General features: G+C 36.8%; 1 protein-coding gene and 1 long non-coding RNA gene across 3 annotated transcripts; both read left to right on the forward strand.

The window, feature by feature from the left end:
- The first annotated feature begins 254 nt into the window (after positions 1-254).
- LOC111333239 (uncharacterized) lies at positions 255-2134 on the forward strand. The gene is made up of 2 exons (XR_002695130.2): positions 255-332; positions 517-2134. It is a non-coding gene; the product is annotated as an uncharacterized LOC111333239 (long non-coding RNA).
- Positions 2135-5024: 2890 nt separating this feature from the next.
- Positions 5025-13670, forward strand: LOC111333237 (uncharacterized). Of its 2 annotated transcripts, none has more exons than XM_088736255.1 (14): positions 5025-5576; positions 5860-5881; positions 7244-7313; positions 7779-7888; positions 8011-8133; positions 8934-9107; positions 9380-9425; positions 9577-9721; positions 10470-10580; positions 10860-10942; positions 11425-11583; positions 12001-12076; positions 12438-12487; positions 12629-13670. In XM_088736255.1, the coding sequence occupies exons 1-14, from the start codon at positions 5459-5461 to the stop codon at positions 12731-12733; spliced, it is 1392 nt and encodes a 463-aa protein (XP_088592381.1). In that variant the 5' UTR covers positions 5025-5458; the 3' UTR covers positions 12734-13670. The 2 variants fall into 2 exon arrangements, with proteins under 2 accessions (XP_088592381.1, XP_088592382.1); XM_088736256.1 differs by having other exon boundaries at positions 5025-5537.
- The last annotated feature ends 406 nt before the right edge of the window (positions 13671-14076 follow it).

A 14076-nucleotide genomic window follows, 5' to 3' on the forward strand; every position in this document is an offset into this window, starting at 1 on the left:
TATTAGATTACTCACACGGGAACAAGTCCACGTGGTTAATTGTAAGGAGATGCGATGGAATGCGCTACTTCGCGACATGAATTGTACACGTCACCACTGTTAAAGACCTATTGAGTGCGCCCAAAACATCTTGTTTTGAAGCGGTATTCGTCTCAGGGTTTACGATTCCTTGTAATGGCATAACGATCCTGACACGTGGACAAAATCTGTTTGCTTACTGTTTCGAATTAGTTACTTACAAGTCAATGCGAGCGACGATTTCTCAACAGAGGGAATCCTTTCCCATGGTGAACTCCGTCAGCGGCAACCTCAGCATTTTCCTTAGTTGGGAGGTAAACGACGAATACTTGAATACTATTAGTCAATAATTTGTGCCAGTAGGAAGATATTTTGAATATATTCTATTAACAATATCAAATTTCTGTGCTTGTTTAATGGCTGACTTGGTATGTTTTCGACTTTTGTGGATTATAGTTTTTACATTTGGTGTTATATTTAGATCTTTTTTTTTTAAAGGACCGTTCATTTTTCACGAGGTGGAAAGGGGGGAGGGGAGCCGGTGAAAGAGATGCACCCTATATTGCACAGATGCTGCAATCAAACCATTTCAGCAACGTGGCAGGAAGCAGAATAATTACAAGCCTCAAGCTTGACGTTAGAGAAAATGTGTACTGCTTCCCGTGTCTTGTAGAGTATCCTCTGCCTAAATATTACGAAAGTGACTCACACAGCGCTAACAGCACAAGCGACAAGGAAGAAAATTAGCAGTAATTTTTAATGTTTGACTTCATTATAGTTTGCAGGCCTTAGGAGCTTGCAGGTAGCTCGGGCTTTTCTGGTCGAGCTACCACTAAAAACACGGTAATGAAAACTAAGTAACTAAATAGAAAGAAAACTTTGTTGGTTTAGCTAAGTTCCCTAGCTTAGCTTTAAAATGGTATTCTGTAGCCACAGAAATGTTTTCCAGTGCAGAAGGAACTTCTGTGTAGATTTGAAATCTACTTTGTGTATTTTGGTAGGGATATATATATTTTAAAATAGTACAACATTTTCAATCTTAAAGTAGTGCAGAAATATTTTGCGTGATCCCCCCTCTTCTCCCCCATTTTGTTTGCTACTCCCCCTTTCAGGCCATTTTTTTACGTAATTCCCCTAATCCCACCAGCCCCCCCCCCCAACTTGTAAAGAATAAACGGTCCCTAATGTCAGTTAATCATGAAAAAAAAAGGGAAAAACATGTATGTTTCCTAAAATTAAAATGTTAGGTAGAAAATGTATATCCATGTTGCTTTTTAAAATTAAAAGTACGTGCATTGAAGCAAGACGGACACCAAAGCCATCCGAGTGAAAAGACAACGCGACATTTTTCCGTGGATATTAATAAGAAAACTCGAAGAAAAATTCTATAATAGAATACTTCAAGTGTGATCAAATCTGTTAAAAGGGAAGTTAATAAATCCGATGATGCCATAATGTGGCTACACAATTTGTGTAAGCCACACAAAAATGTTTACGTCATTGGGAAGTATGGTGACCGTTAGACGGTCTATCGTAGTCTAGGGTTAACTGAAAGGCCTTTGTTTAGCCGCATGAACTCTGAACAGATCAATCAGGTAGTGTTTTTGATAATCTTCTCTTAAAGCAAATAATCGTTGTAGTTTAGTTCAGTTGTTTCCGCGCCTTCGTATTGATCACTCAGCAAAAAGAAAACAAAGATCAAAAATAGGCATGTGTATGACTCTCTCTCCTTTAGTTTTCGATCAAATATCGGTGCTTTAGTTTCTAGTTTAATTTCCTTTGCAACTGACTATGTGCTTTCGTCAAAATGATTTTGGAAACAATATCTCGCCCAGCAGCAGAGTTTACTTTGGGCGATCAGTTAGGTCTTGTCGTTATTTGCTTATGTAGAGTGTTTATCAACATAATTTCGCAAGACATTACCACGTATTTTAATCATTTTATACGAAACCATTATCTACCTTAATTCTTAGTTAATACTTCATATTCATAGAATGTTTAGTGTACGGCTTTCCCCGGTTATACAACAATTAGATGTAAAGGGAATATAGTAGTGTGTTACATATCTGACTGTTGTTAAATGAGAGCCCATGAAATATAACTTAATTAGAGTCGCGACGAGCCTCTACACTTCTTGAAAATCCCGAGAGCTGCACGCCGCTACATAACTGTATTACGTGAACTGTGACCTTACAGACCCTTACATTTTGTTATTGGTAGATGGTACAGCTCGAGGCTTGACTCTAAGTTCGATTACCAGCCCCTGTTCGAGAAGTGAACCCGCTCTCCTTTTGAGTGATGCTTCTACAACCCCTTCCGTTGATAGCTTTCAAATCACTGTTGTTTTGAAACGTCTTGAGGTAACCAAAAATTTAAAGACAGACGCTTCCGGTTTTTCTATTTTTTCTGAAATATATTCTGAAATATATTCTTTCGATCGCAGATTTTGTCGAGCGGGCTGTAACTGCAATAATGTAGCTCACGGAATTCTCTCTTGCTACAAGTTATAAGATGTACTCAGTCGGTTCACAGACAAATATGGAAACTGCACTGGAAATATTTTTCATACCAGCGAGTGATCAGAAGAAACCCTTCTCCTCGACCTTAGTTTTCCTAGAAAGAAGTCTCAAAATGTAGGCGTAGATCGGGCTAAAAACCAAATCGGTGCATAGTTTATACACCAATAAGGTCACGTACCGTTTGCCTCAAAGCTACGGGTATCTCTGTTGCTTTCTCATCCACCAACATCTTGAAAACAACGCAAATCAATAAGTTTTATACGTGCTTGATGTTTTTTTTTTTGGGGGGGGGGAGAGGGGCATTTGTCTTGATCTTTGTGAAGGTAAACCCCTTGTTTTCGATGTTACTTTTAGGTATAACAATTCATGGCCTCTCCGATACCATTATTTCGTACTGCAGGAGCAACATTTCATTCTACGAGAGAGACAACTAATTATGCCCGGTTATGCAGGCTTCTGGTGGACGCCAGATCACTTGACTTGAGAGAGACATTTGACAGGAGGCGTCCACCAGGGCAACTGTGCGTAGTTTTATGTGATCCTGGAGTTCAGAGATTACCAATGAAGCTAAAAAATAGGGGAATTATTGATCCTTTTCAATGGGTAAAATTGTACCTTACGATCAAAACCTAAGCTACATCGAGCAATTTTGACATCACCCTACTAATGCTTCTGCTGAGAAATATTTGTAATCTTGTTCCTCTGTCTACCGGCTGGGATGAACTTCCTCCTGCATCAGATACAACCCTTGAGGGAGATATCGTTCGCATCAAGTGCTATAGAAACACAGTTTATGGTCATGGCAGCCATGCCTCAGTTGATGACGCAACATTCCATCAATACTGGCAGGACATCAAAGCAGCTCTAGTGGGACTGGGAGGAAGAGATTACCAATCTGCCATTGATGATCTCGAGAATAAACCTATGGACCCAGCGATTGAAGAATATTACCGAGGTCTTCTTAAACAGTGTGTTAAGGATTAGGTTAGCACTAAGGATGGCTTAGATTTGCTCACTGAGAAGGTCGATAGGTTGCAACGGATTCTATTAATGAGAGGAACCAACCAACTGTTCAAAGTAAGGAACCGACAAATTATGATTATTATTCAAATCTTTTTTGAAATCTTACCTTTGTGTTTTTTTTTCCATGAAAAAACATTTCAGAAAGCTGAGGTTAACTATCAGGTGTTGATGTTGTACTCCTCTTTCCTCGACAGCAGTGAACAATTTAATCATTACTCAGCAGGTGCGATACTGAACATGTCTGGATTAATAATATTCAATAATTAATACTAATAATAATATTGCATAATTAATACTGAATTAATAATTCAGTAACCTTTCAGTTTCCTAGCAACCCTAGTCGATATATGAAACTGAGTACTTTTATTTTAATTTTTGTTTTTGTTTACTTGTTACACAGTGATGATAATTATTGGTTACATAAACTTACGTCTAATCACATTACTGCTTTAGTTGACTCACGGTGAAACAGATAGTCCTTTCAGAGCAAACGTATCAGTAGAACCACGTCGCGCAATCCGAGATGATATCGAAGAAAACGTGTCCAATTAATGATGAAAGATAGAAGACTTTACAGGCTCGGAATCGCTATCAATCTCTTGCTCTAAAACAGCTGTTGAAAATTTATAATGCTACCTAGAGTTAGCTTATGTAATCATTTAATCTGAAGCATATGTAATAGATAAATCTTTGTTGGCTGTAAGTGACAGCTTGCTCTGAACTAAGGTAAGCTCTCCCCTTCGTTCACCCGAAGAAAATCGTAACAATTCTGATCTGGCGTCATCGTTTTCTTCATGCTCCTCTTCGTTAACCAGAGGTAATATAGATTTCGTAAGTGATCCCTTTAGAAACCTCCCCTTTAACAAAAAGCCAATCAATATTGACCAATTTACATTTTTTTCATCACTTTGGAAGTTTTTTCAAAAGATTAATATTTTGACATTAATCTCACTGTTATAGAAAAGTTGGGTCTTGATATTCATTTCTAATAGTCCTAATATCTTGAGCCCTTTGAAGTAACCTTTGTAAACAGTACCTACCGTCTACTGAACTTGTGGAAATCCTACAGTAAGACATCGAAAGAAAACAAAGCGAAGCTGACGTGAGCTTTATAATAAAACGCCTTCCTTTTCTTTTTCAGTTATTTTTGTTTTAATATTTGAAAAAAAAAAAAACTCTGTAGTAGCGTGTCGAGTGGTATGTTGCTTGCACCAATCAGATCGCCCCCTTAGTTCTTAGCTTATACTTAATATTCATAGATTTCTCAGTTTACGGCTTTCAACGGTTATGCACTAGTAAGATTTTAATAAAGAAGTGTGTTTTATATCTGACTATTATTAAATATTAGCCTATAAAAATAGAAACGGGCTTCTACACTACTTAACTGTATCAAGTGAACTGCGACCTTCAATATTGTCATTAGTTGAAATGAGGCTTGAGGCCTGACTCTAAGTTCTATTACCAGCAACTGTTTGAGAAAAAAGCCCGCTCTACTCTTTTTGAGTAACACTGGCTAGGCAAGTCTCTACAACCCCTTCCGTTGAGACTCGGTCAAATCACTGTTGTTTTGGAACGTCTTGAGGCAACCAAAAATGGAATGGCAGAAGCTTGTTACACATTTGCCGTCTGTAGCGAAAGGATGGGTTTCTTTAAGATTTGTTTCCAGTTCTTCTCTTTTTTCTGCCATTGCCATTCTCGAAAGAATTGTACCTACTCAAACCGCCACAGTGATCGTTGGAAACTCTTTACAGAAACGGGCGTTACGTGACTGTGGTACACAACATATTAGCTTCCAGTCCTCCTTTAGCTTACCGGTTTTGGTACCCAGTCTGCCGCAACAAGCTGTAATGTTTTGGATAATTTTGAAGAGTTCGCTTTGAACCAGTATCTGCAGATCGATGGCAAAATTTCCAGTCAAATTGTACGTTTATGACCTCTCTAGAGGTATGGCAAAACAGCTGTCACCTCTTATACTTGGTAAGTTCGATGATACTCGAAGACTGCTTATTTTGCAAGGTACATCTCAGCTGAAACATTTTTCAATTTTATGTTTCGCCTTTACATTGTGACTCAGCAAAGATGCGGCGACTGACAAACGCTTACTCTTTTGTGATAAAAGCTCAGAGTTGCTTTGTTTTAAAATTCAGGGGATATCTTAAGGGAAAATGAAACATTTTTTTTCCGTCTACGTCTTTTTTAATTACACCATAACAGTCAGTTCTATCCATTCAGTATACAGCTGTAAAACCAACCTAAGCCAGCTGATGACTGATTATTTTTTCTGTACTTGTATCCATAGGCAAGCAAATAGATGGAATTTGGTATGTGCCTATTTTTATCTTAATAGAATTGGGAGATTTTGTTTTAACCTGGAATATTTTTAAGATCTAACTGTAATGTGTGCGCAGCCATTCGCATCTGTCGTATGATTATGATCTAAAGGTCGGCACACACGAGGGGACTAGTCCCTGCGACTAGTCCCACCGACCAGTTTCATGCGACTAGTCCCTTCGTGTGAACTACACATTTCTGTGGTCGCAGGGACCAAAATTTGGTCCCTGCGACTGGTCGCACGAATTCAAACTGGTTTGAATTCGTGCGACCAGTCGCAGGGACTTGTCGCATGAAACAAATGTTTCTCCCTTCGTGTGAACTGTTTGTGCGACCAGTCCCTGCGACTAAACGGTAAATAAGCCAATCACGGGTCAGTATGATGCGTGACTTCCGGTATTTGTAAACATTGCAGTTTCTAATGATGAATTTTCCCTGACTTCTAGATTTCTACAACTGAAGAATAAAAACTATTTCTAGTTTTGTAAACATATACAGATGTCTTGGAGCCGTTTTCATGGAATTTTTACCCTATTTGACTGTGTCTGTTAAAAATGAAAAAAAAAAAAAAAAAAACGGAACACGTAAAAGCATGAATAATCCGACTGAATAAGAGTAGTTCGTTTGCGCTGATCTTTAATAGTGCTTCAATGAAAAGTTACCAAATTTTAATTGTTTTCTTGTAACGCCCCAGACTAAGAAACTTCTTTTGCCTCTTAATTTTCCTATGTTCTTGTGCAATTGAGTGCCCTCGTATGAACACCTTAAGGGACTAGTCCCTGCTACCGGTCCCCTCGTGTAAACCCTTCAAAGACTTGTCGCCGGGACTAGTCGCACGGACTAGTCGCAGGGACTTGTCCCCTCGTGTGTGCCGACCTTAAAAACTTCGAGGTTACATGTACCTCCATTATCATGACGTAACTATGCGTAGCGGGCTTTGAAAGGCAATGAACAAGGTACAGTGTTTGGTTGAAATGCTTCGATCAGAATTAGTCAGTTGAAGCATTGTAGTCATTGTTTAATTACCTTTTCCAATTTTGTATAAGTTCTAATATCACTACGATCCGAACACTAATTCTCCTAACAGTTGGCAGTACATCATCAAATTGATTTTGGCTATTCCTGAGAATTTGTTGCAAATCAGGACATCATGTTGATAATTGGTGAGATTGCTTTGGTATGATCTCAGAACCTCATAATAGATATGACTGTACTCTCATTTTCTAATTACAAGTGATCACATGTAAGTGTTTTTTGTTTACAAATAAGATTTATTTTGTTTGATTCAGGAACAATTGTAGACTTAAATTGTTGTATTATTTCTTGTTCTTTACTTTGTTTGTTTTTTTTAGGCATACAGGGGTGGTTTGTTTTGATAGAGAGTTTTTTTATGGCGGTGATGGAATAAATAGTTGCCTACCGGTATGCAATGTTACAAACTTTTTTCTTACAAATTCTAGAAACATGTAAGGTATTGAAGTGATTCTGGCTTCTTGGTTCAACTCTGAAATCTCAACAAGACATGGTTGAATTACTGGGAGTGTGGCTATAACAATTTTCAATTGTCTGCAGCAGTAGATCCAATAAAAGTGTAAAGATTTCAGATATTAAATAATCAATTATGTTTCCTATAATTCTTGTTAATATAATTTATAAACCTGTAACTCAGCCTTCTCTGCAAGAGGTTTGAATAAACGTTATTATTATTATTATAATTATTATTATTTTTATTCAATTTCAGTTGAACCATCAGGTCACATCCTTTATGGTTCATATTTACTCTGTATCTAGATAATGACTGTCACAATAGATTTCCCCTTAAATTTACTGAATGATTGAAAAGTGGTTAGTTAATACTGGTTCAAAATGATTTCTTTATCTTGTTAGGGTGGAACAGTACTTGGTAGTCCAGATGAGGTTGTTGATCTTGGTGATACAGAGATAACTCAAGATCTTTTTATTGATTTTTTAAGTGCAGTTGGACAACAAGATTTTAGGTAAATTCAGACTGCCTATTTTTGTAATGTTTTAAAATAAATTTACAAGCAAATTGCGATTAGCAAGTTAAGGTATGGACTGAAATCATTTAACACAATTTTGGTTTTAAATTCATTATCAGAGGAGAAAATTATAACTTGTTTGAACACAACTGCAACACCTTTTCATCAGAAGTGGCCACGTTCCTGACTGGGAATAAGATACCACAACATATTCAAGACCTTCCCTCAGAGGTTCTGAACAGGTAATACAGTGACACAATAATTAAAAATAACAGCAACAGAGAAGTCATTTACACTGTATGCTGCTGAACAAAAATGCCCGGTATCAACGCTGTCGAGACGAAGACAGGTGCATAACTTTTCGAATAGCGTCACATTAATTCCTTTCATCAAGGCAAATTACTTTCCTTTTAAAATGAACACTTTTGATTGTAGTGAGGTTAGCAACTCGCTTGCATGATCGTTTAACGAGAGGTACCAAGACTCTGGACTCTTCTCTTTTTATTCTTTCCTCGAGAGCTTCTACAGCTTCGACCACCCTGCTTCAGATCTTTTCTTCTCTCTCTTTTTCCTTCTACTCTAGCGAGAGGTACCCTCGTTTTAAGTAGGAAAACAGTCAGACATGTTTGGGTTAGCTGACCGTGAGAGTTTCCTTAGTGTATCCTTTTATTTTACAAACAAGGGGGAAACTGGTTGGCCCTCACCGAAGTACAGCAACGGAGAAGTCATTTACACTGTATGCTAGTTGATTTTGATGATATGAAGCAGCCTAATGTGTTTGAATAAGTTCAAGTGGTGAAGATCTAAGAAGTTGAATATAAAGACTAGGGCATGGAGGAAGGGTGAACAAATGTAGATGAAGAAGTGTTAAATTTAATAGTGGGATTAGGTTAATGACTGTTGAGGGTGTATTAAACCCACCCAGATTATCCTCTGTTTTTCGCAGTGGCTACAGTTTGGTCATGTTAGTTAAGACTATTCTCTAAGATAAAGCCCTGAATTTTAGATGATCGTTAAATAAGTTTGAAGTGAAATTTTTCAGTTCATTTGGTCAGATGATAAGACCCATGATAGACTCTGTATCTGTGAGGCCATCCAGAGGAACATCAGTATCACCTACACAGACAGCAGCAACATCAAGAGCACCAGAATCAATATTTGAGCCAAGAAATAGTCCTCTTGGAAAGAGTGGGCCAAGGAAACCCTCCAATGGCTGGTAATTGGTGTTTTAAATTACACTGGACAAAGATGATTAAAAAATAATATATCTATGAAGACTGTATATAGTTATGTATACCCATATGTATAATACAATGTACACCAGTATTTAAAACTTCAGCTCAAAACCTTTTTATTCTATTAACAAAATTTACAGTTACCTTATTTTATTGTTAATGATTGATAGTTACCACTTTAATGTGGAATAAGACCAGTTCAAGTTTCAGATGCAAACTAACTTATTTATTTTTGTTTTTGTTCAAACTCTAGTGAAAGCTCCATATTGAGGAATCCTAATGTATATAAGGATGTTGATGTAAGTCTTGAAATGGTGTTTGTGTTGATGGAGAATTTTGTTCACAAGCTTGGCACCATTATAAGTTATTAGATAGTTTCTTGAATAGTTTTTTGAATATTGAAATTATTGCTCTGGTTATTTTATATTAAATATTTTGTTGTCTTCAAAGGGACCATCACTGATATCCGATCTGAGAGAGTGCTTGCAAAAAATGGAATCGTCAGATGAGGATCTTATTTACCTTGATGAACTTAAAGTATGCTTTGCATCAAAAATCCTTTCAGAAGTGAATGAAAGCCACATTCAAAAATTAGGTAAGTTGTATTTTGTGTTAGATTTCCCTATGGAATTAAACCAGGCTGCAACAATAAACAGATCCTTATTTTCTTTCCATTACTGATAAACATTTCTTGGTTAGATAAAAGGTTTTCACTTTATTAGGCAAAGCTATTTGTAGTGTTTCTTGCATTTTTGTATGTTCAGATACTGTAAATCCTCTATTAAGCCCCCCTGGGGGCTTATCAATTCCAGGTACTTGGGGGGGGGGGATTTGGTGGCTTATTAGAGGTGCCCAGGGGCTTAATAGAGGGGGAGGAAACTTATTAAATAAATTTAGCATGGAAAAACTTAAGCACATGAAGCTAGAAGTCTGAAGCATCTAACAATTTTATGATCTAGCTCTCTCAGTAGACCTTGTTTAGCCATGTTATATCTTTAGCATCGCTTTGTAATTTTCTTATACCATATTCTTTTGATGTCAACCCGATAACCTCAATCAATCAGTCACCATAATCAATTTTAAATGACAAACTGAAATTAATTAATATAATAGAACTTGAAAAAATTTATTGTACTTACTGACATGGAGTGTTATTTTGAATTTCTGTTTTTTGAGGGGGAGGTGGGAAGAGCTTAATAGGGGGGCTTAATAAATTTCTTCCTCTAAAGAGGGGGGGCTTATTACAGGGGGGTGGCTCAGTAGAGGGGGGACTTATACAGGTGATTTACAGTATCTGAATGAATGAATGATACACTTGCCTATTGGACTTTTTTTTTATTCAGATCAGCTTGTTAATAAATACTTGACAGAGGAAGGCAGCCAGGTTCCACTTCTGACTTTAAAACTTTTGCAGTTGCTATCATTGTGTGAAAAATTGTTTTCTTCCTCTAAAGGTGAGATAATTGTCAAAAAATCATCATGATGATTATTATGATAACTAACAACCATTCCATATTCTTGTGCTTTCATTTTTTTGTTTTTTTTTTCTTTTCCAATTATTCTCTCATTATGGTATCAAGCAAACCTGTACCTCCTGCTAGCTTAATTAAATCAAAATGTATCTGTAAGTGGAAGAGAATTTGTAGCACTTTCAAAATGTTTCCTTTTATTTAGAAATCTGTACACATGTACAGTCCACAAAATTAACATTACCTATGTTTCCTTGAGAACAGGGCTTCAGGAGACTGTGAAAAAGACATGTGGGAGATTCCCCAGCATTTCATCTTGTTCAACTCAAGTTGAGTGCATCAAATTGGTAAATGAAACATTCTCTCAATCAAATTAACCCTCAAACTCCTAGAAGTGATGAACATGTAACTTTTCCTCATAATATCCATACATTATCCAGCAAACAGTTACTGAGAATACTCAAACTTATCAGATAAAAGTTGTTACATGTACATCGATTGAACACCAAATTCTCATAACCAATTTGCAAGGAAATGTGTGGCAGCTAGAGGGGAGACTTCATAATCAGATCTTGAGAGTTAAAGAGTTAACTTGTCCAAGTCTTTAATTAGACAATATAAAGTCTGATTATTTTTTATATATTGAATTTTTATTTATTAGCTATCATTATAATTGCAACTTTGCTATACCTACTAAGTGTACATCTTAATACCAAAAAAAATTGATAATGAAATTATTATCTTTATTATGAACACGATAGCATTAACCATAGTTTTGTTTTGAATTATTTTTTACTGACTTGATGATACATATTATCTTTCCTGGCAGTTCTGCTGTGCCATCAGCCATCAGCCTGGCCACTCCTCCTTGCTTGGTGACAGTCACTCAACATCACTCCCTGCTGTGACAATCAACTGTCTCCTTAGCAAAGATTCAGAACTCCAAACAGTCGGAGCTGCTTTAGTTTCCAATATCGCAAGACTTAAGGTACCTTTTCATTGTGTATCTTATCTTTTTTGGTTGTGGCCAGAACTCCAAGCTGCAACCATTTTGGTCAGCTTGGCAAATTTAGGAAATTTACACCAGAGTTAACAGAGTTAATCTATTAACTCTGTTTACACCAAGAATAGCCAGCGTAATGAAAGCCTAAAAAAAAGCTGAGCATAGACAACCGTTGACATATTGTTATGTTTTTAGTGACTTAAATAGTTGCCTTTTGAATTGTTCTTTGTCCATTCTCTTTGTCGTTCATTAGTTTCGCTTATTCATATCATCATAATTAACATATTGCAGCAGACACATGTATGCATTGAGTACCTCTTTTTTCATTACAGTCTGTAACCGCCTTATATTTGAATCAATCATAATTGATTTTTCTTTATTATTGGTTTATTCATTTATCAGATACATGAAGACATCGCGTTGGAGTGTTCTACAGCCGTTATTGAACTCTTAACCAGAAATGTTTGTCCAGAGACAGGTCAGGTCTATGGAGGGAGTTAGTTCTTAGCATCATGTTCGTCACCGAACTGTATCAATTTCTCGTTCAAGTCGATGCGTAATGACCATTTTCTCATTTGCTCATTAATGCGAAAAACCAATGTTAAGCAGAAACAAATTAGAAAAGAAAAAGAAAAAAGGAGAAATGCAGCGCAAAATGACATGACCACTGATAAAGTTCTTCACTGCTCATTTTCATGACCGTTTGTAACTTCCGTTCATTTTCTAGTAAACAAAGAACGTATTTGTTCGACAAAGTTTTTATTTTTACTCGTCCCCGTCTCAGTTAGAAGTTTGTGAAGTGTCATTACTCACTAAGGCTCACTGTTGTTTGTTTTCAGAACATAATTGTTTGTACGCTTTGAGAAGATTTATGGATTACAATTCAGAGGTAATTTGGGAATGTTGCCGTTGTTTTAAAAGTGTTTTTTTTTTGGGTCTAATGATGTTTCGAAGTTATTCATATGTACTTTTTTGGTATCTTAAGGAATTTCTTGACTACCTGAGAAAATATGACTGTGGTTTTTTGCAGGTGGCTGGCCTTCTAAGTGTCATGGGAGTAAATGTTGGCAAATACAAAGGAAGATCTTCTGACGTGGATGAACTTTGCAGAGATTTGGAAAAGTTACTCAGTTAAAATCAGTCGAGATTATTACGCTTATGGATTATGAAAAACTCATATGTATGAAAAGCGTTTAACTGCTGACGAAAAATTTAACTTGTTCATGTCTCGGTCTAGAAATTACTGCATCAGATGACGTTGTTCTTCTCCGAAATTTCCGGAGAAAGGTCTGACTACACTACATCCGCGTTGCTCTTGTTCAGCGGACAACTCAACCACACCGTTTTAATTTTAATGACCTGTTTTGGCAATAGAAAGGAACAAAAACCTAAGATAATAATGAAGTGTTAGCTCGTCAGCTAAAAATCTAAAACTGATTAATTTGCAATTACTTGGCTGAGGCGAAGTGAATATTGAGCACAAAATTCAACAAGCCACAGGGAAAGTAATTGTTATAATAAAATAACTCGAGTGGATGTCATAGAAACTGAATATTCGTTTATTTAATTTGTTTCATCTTGAGAAACATCAAGAAATCCGGTAGAGGCCATTTTGAAAATTAGAGTTTTTTCCTCTGCCGTATTTTACAATTAATTCGCAGACTGTAGAAACAAGATATTTAAATGATCTGTTATCAGTCAGATCGCGCACTTCAGTTAACGTTGCTTTAAACTGAAACAAGTCTTACAATCAAAAGTTTGTTTTAAAATATTTCTGCTTGTCATAAATCAACTGTGCTGCCTTAACAGGGATTTTTATTTTTAGATAACAGTGCCCGTCTGTTATTATTTAAAGTCTTAAATATTTTAAATACTCCAAACACAAGTAAAATACTTGTCAAATTTCGTAACAGACTCTGAACTTGTCATGACAGGACCGGCTTTAATTTGAATGAAACGTACTTATAAATTATACTTATGGCAAATATTTTTCTTGGGAATGCATGTCAACATGTTTGTTATCAACAGACGTGGGTGTTAAATTGAATAAAAGAAATTGTTATTCAACAGGATGGAGGAGTTTTTGTGATGAGATGTCGGCCCTTATGCGCATTATTATGTACTTTTGACTGAGTGCGAGGCCCAGTCAAGAGAACTGTTTGGCTCAAGATCATGGCATATGGACCGGGCTCAGTGAGGTCCGTGTATCACGACCGAGGGCCAAATATTTTCCTGGTTGTCCCGACTTTAACTCAGTCAGTAAGCATTTATCATATGGACTGTCCTTCCTTCTTTTTCCTCCGTTCTTCTTCTAGTTCGTTGCTCGCAAGGCCATACAGCCTAGTACGGTTCTGCTCGAGCCATCGCTTATGATTTTGGTGCGAGGATTTTTGTCCGTGGTTCTCAATGAAAGCGCGGGCCCAGGGCCGTTTGATAAACAGTCGTATTCACGGGAAAGGGAGATTCCTTTCTCAGTTG

This window comes from Stylophora pistillata, chromosome 10, assembly GCF_964205215.1.
Source record: "Stylophora pistillata chromosome 10, jaStyPist1.2, whole genome shotgun sequence".
Taxonomy (NCBI): Eukaryota; Metazoa; Cnidaria; class Anthozoa; order Scleractinia; family Pocilloporidae; genus Stylophora; species Stylophora pistillata.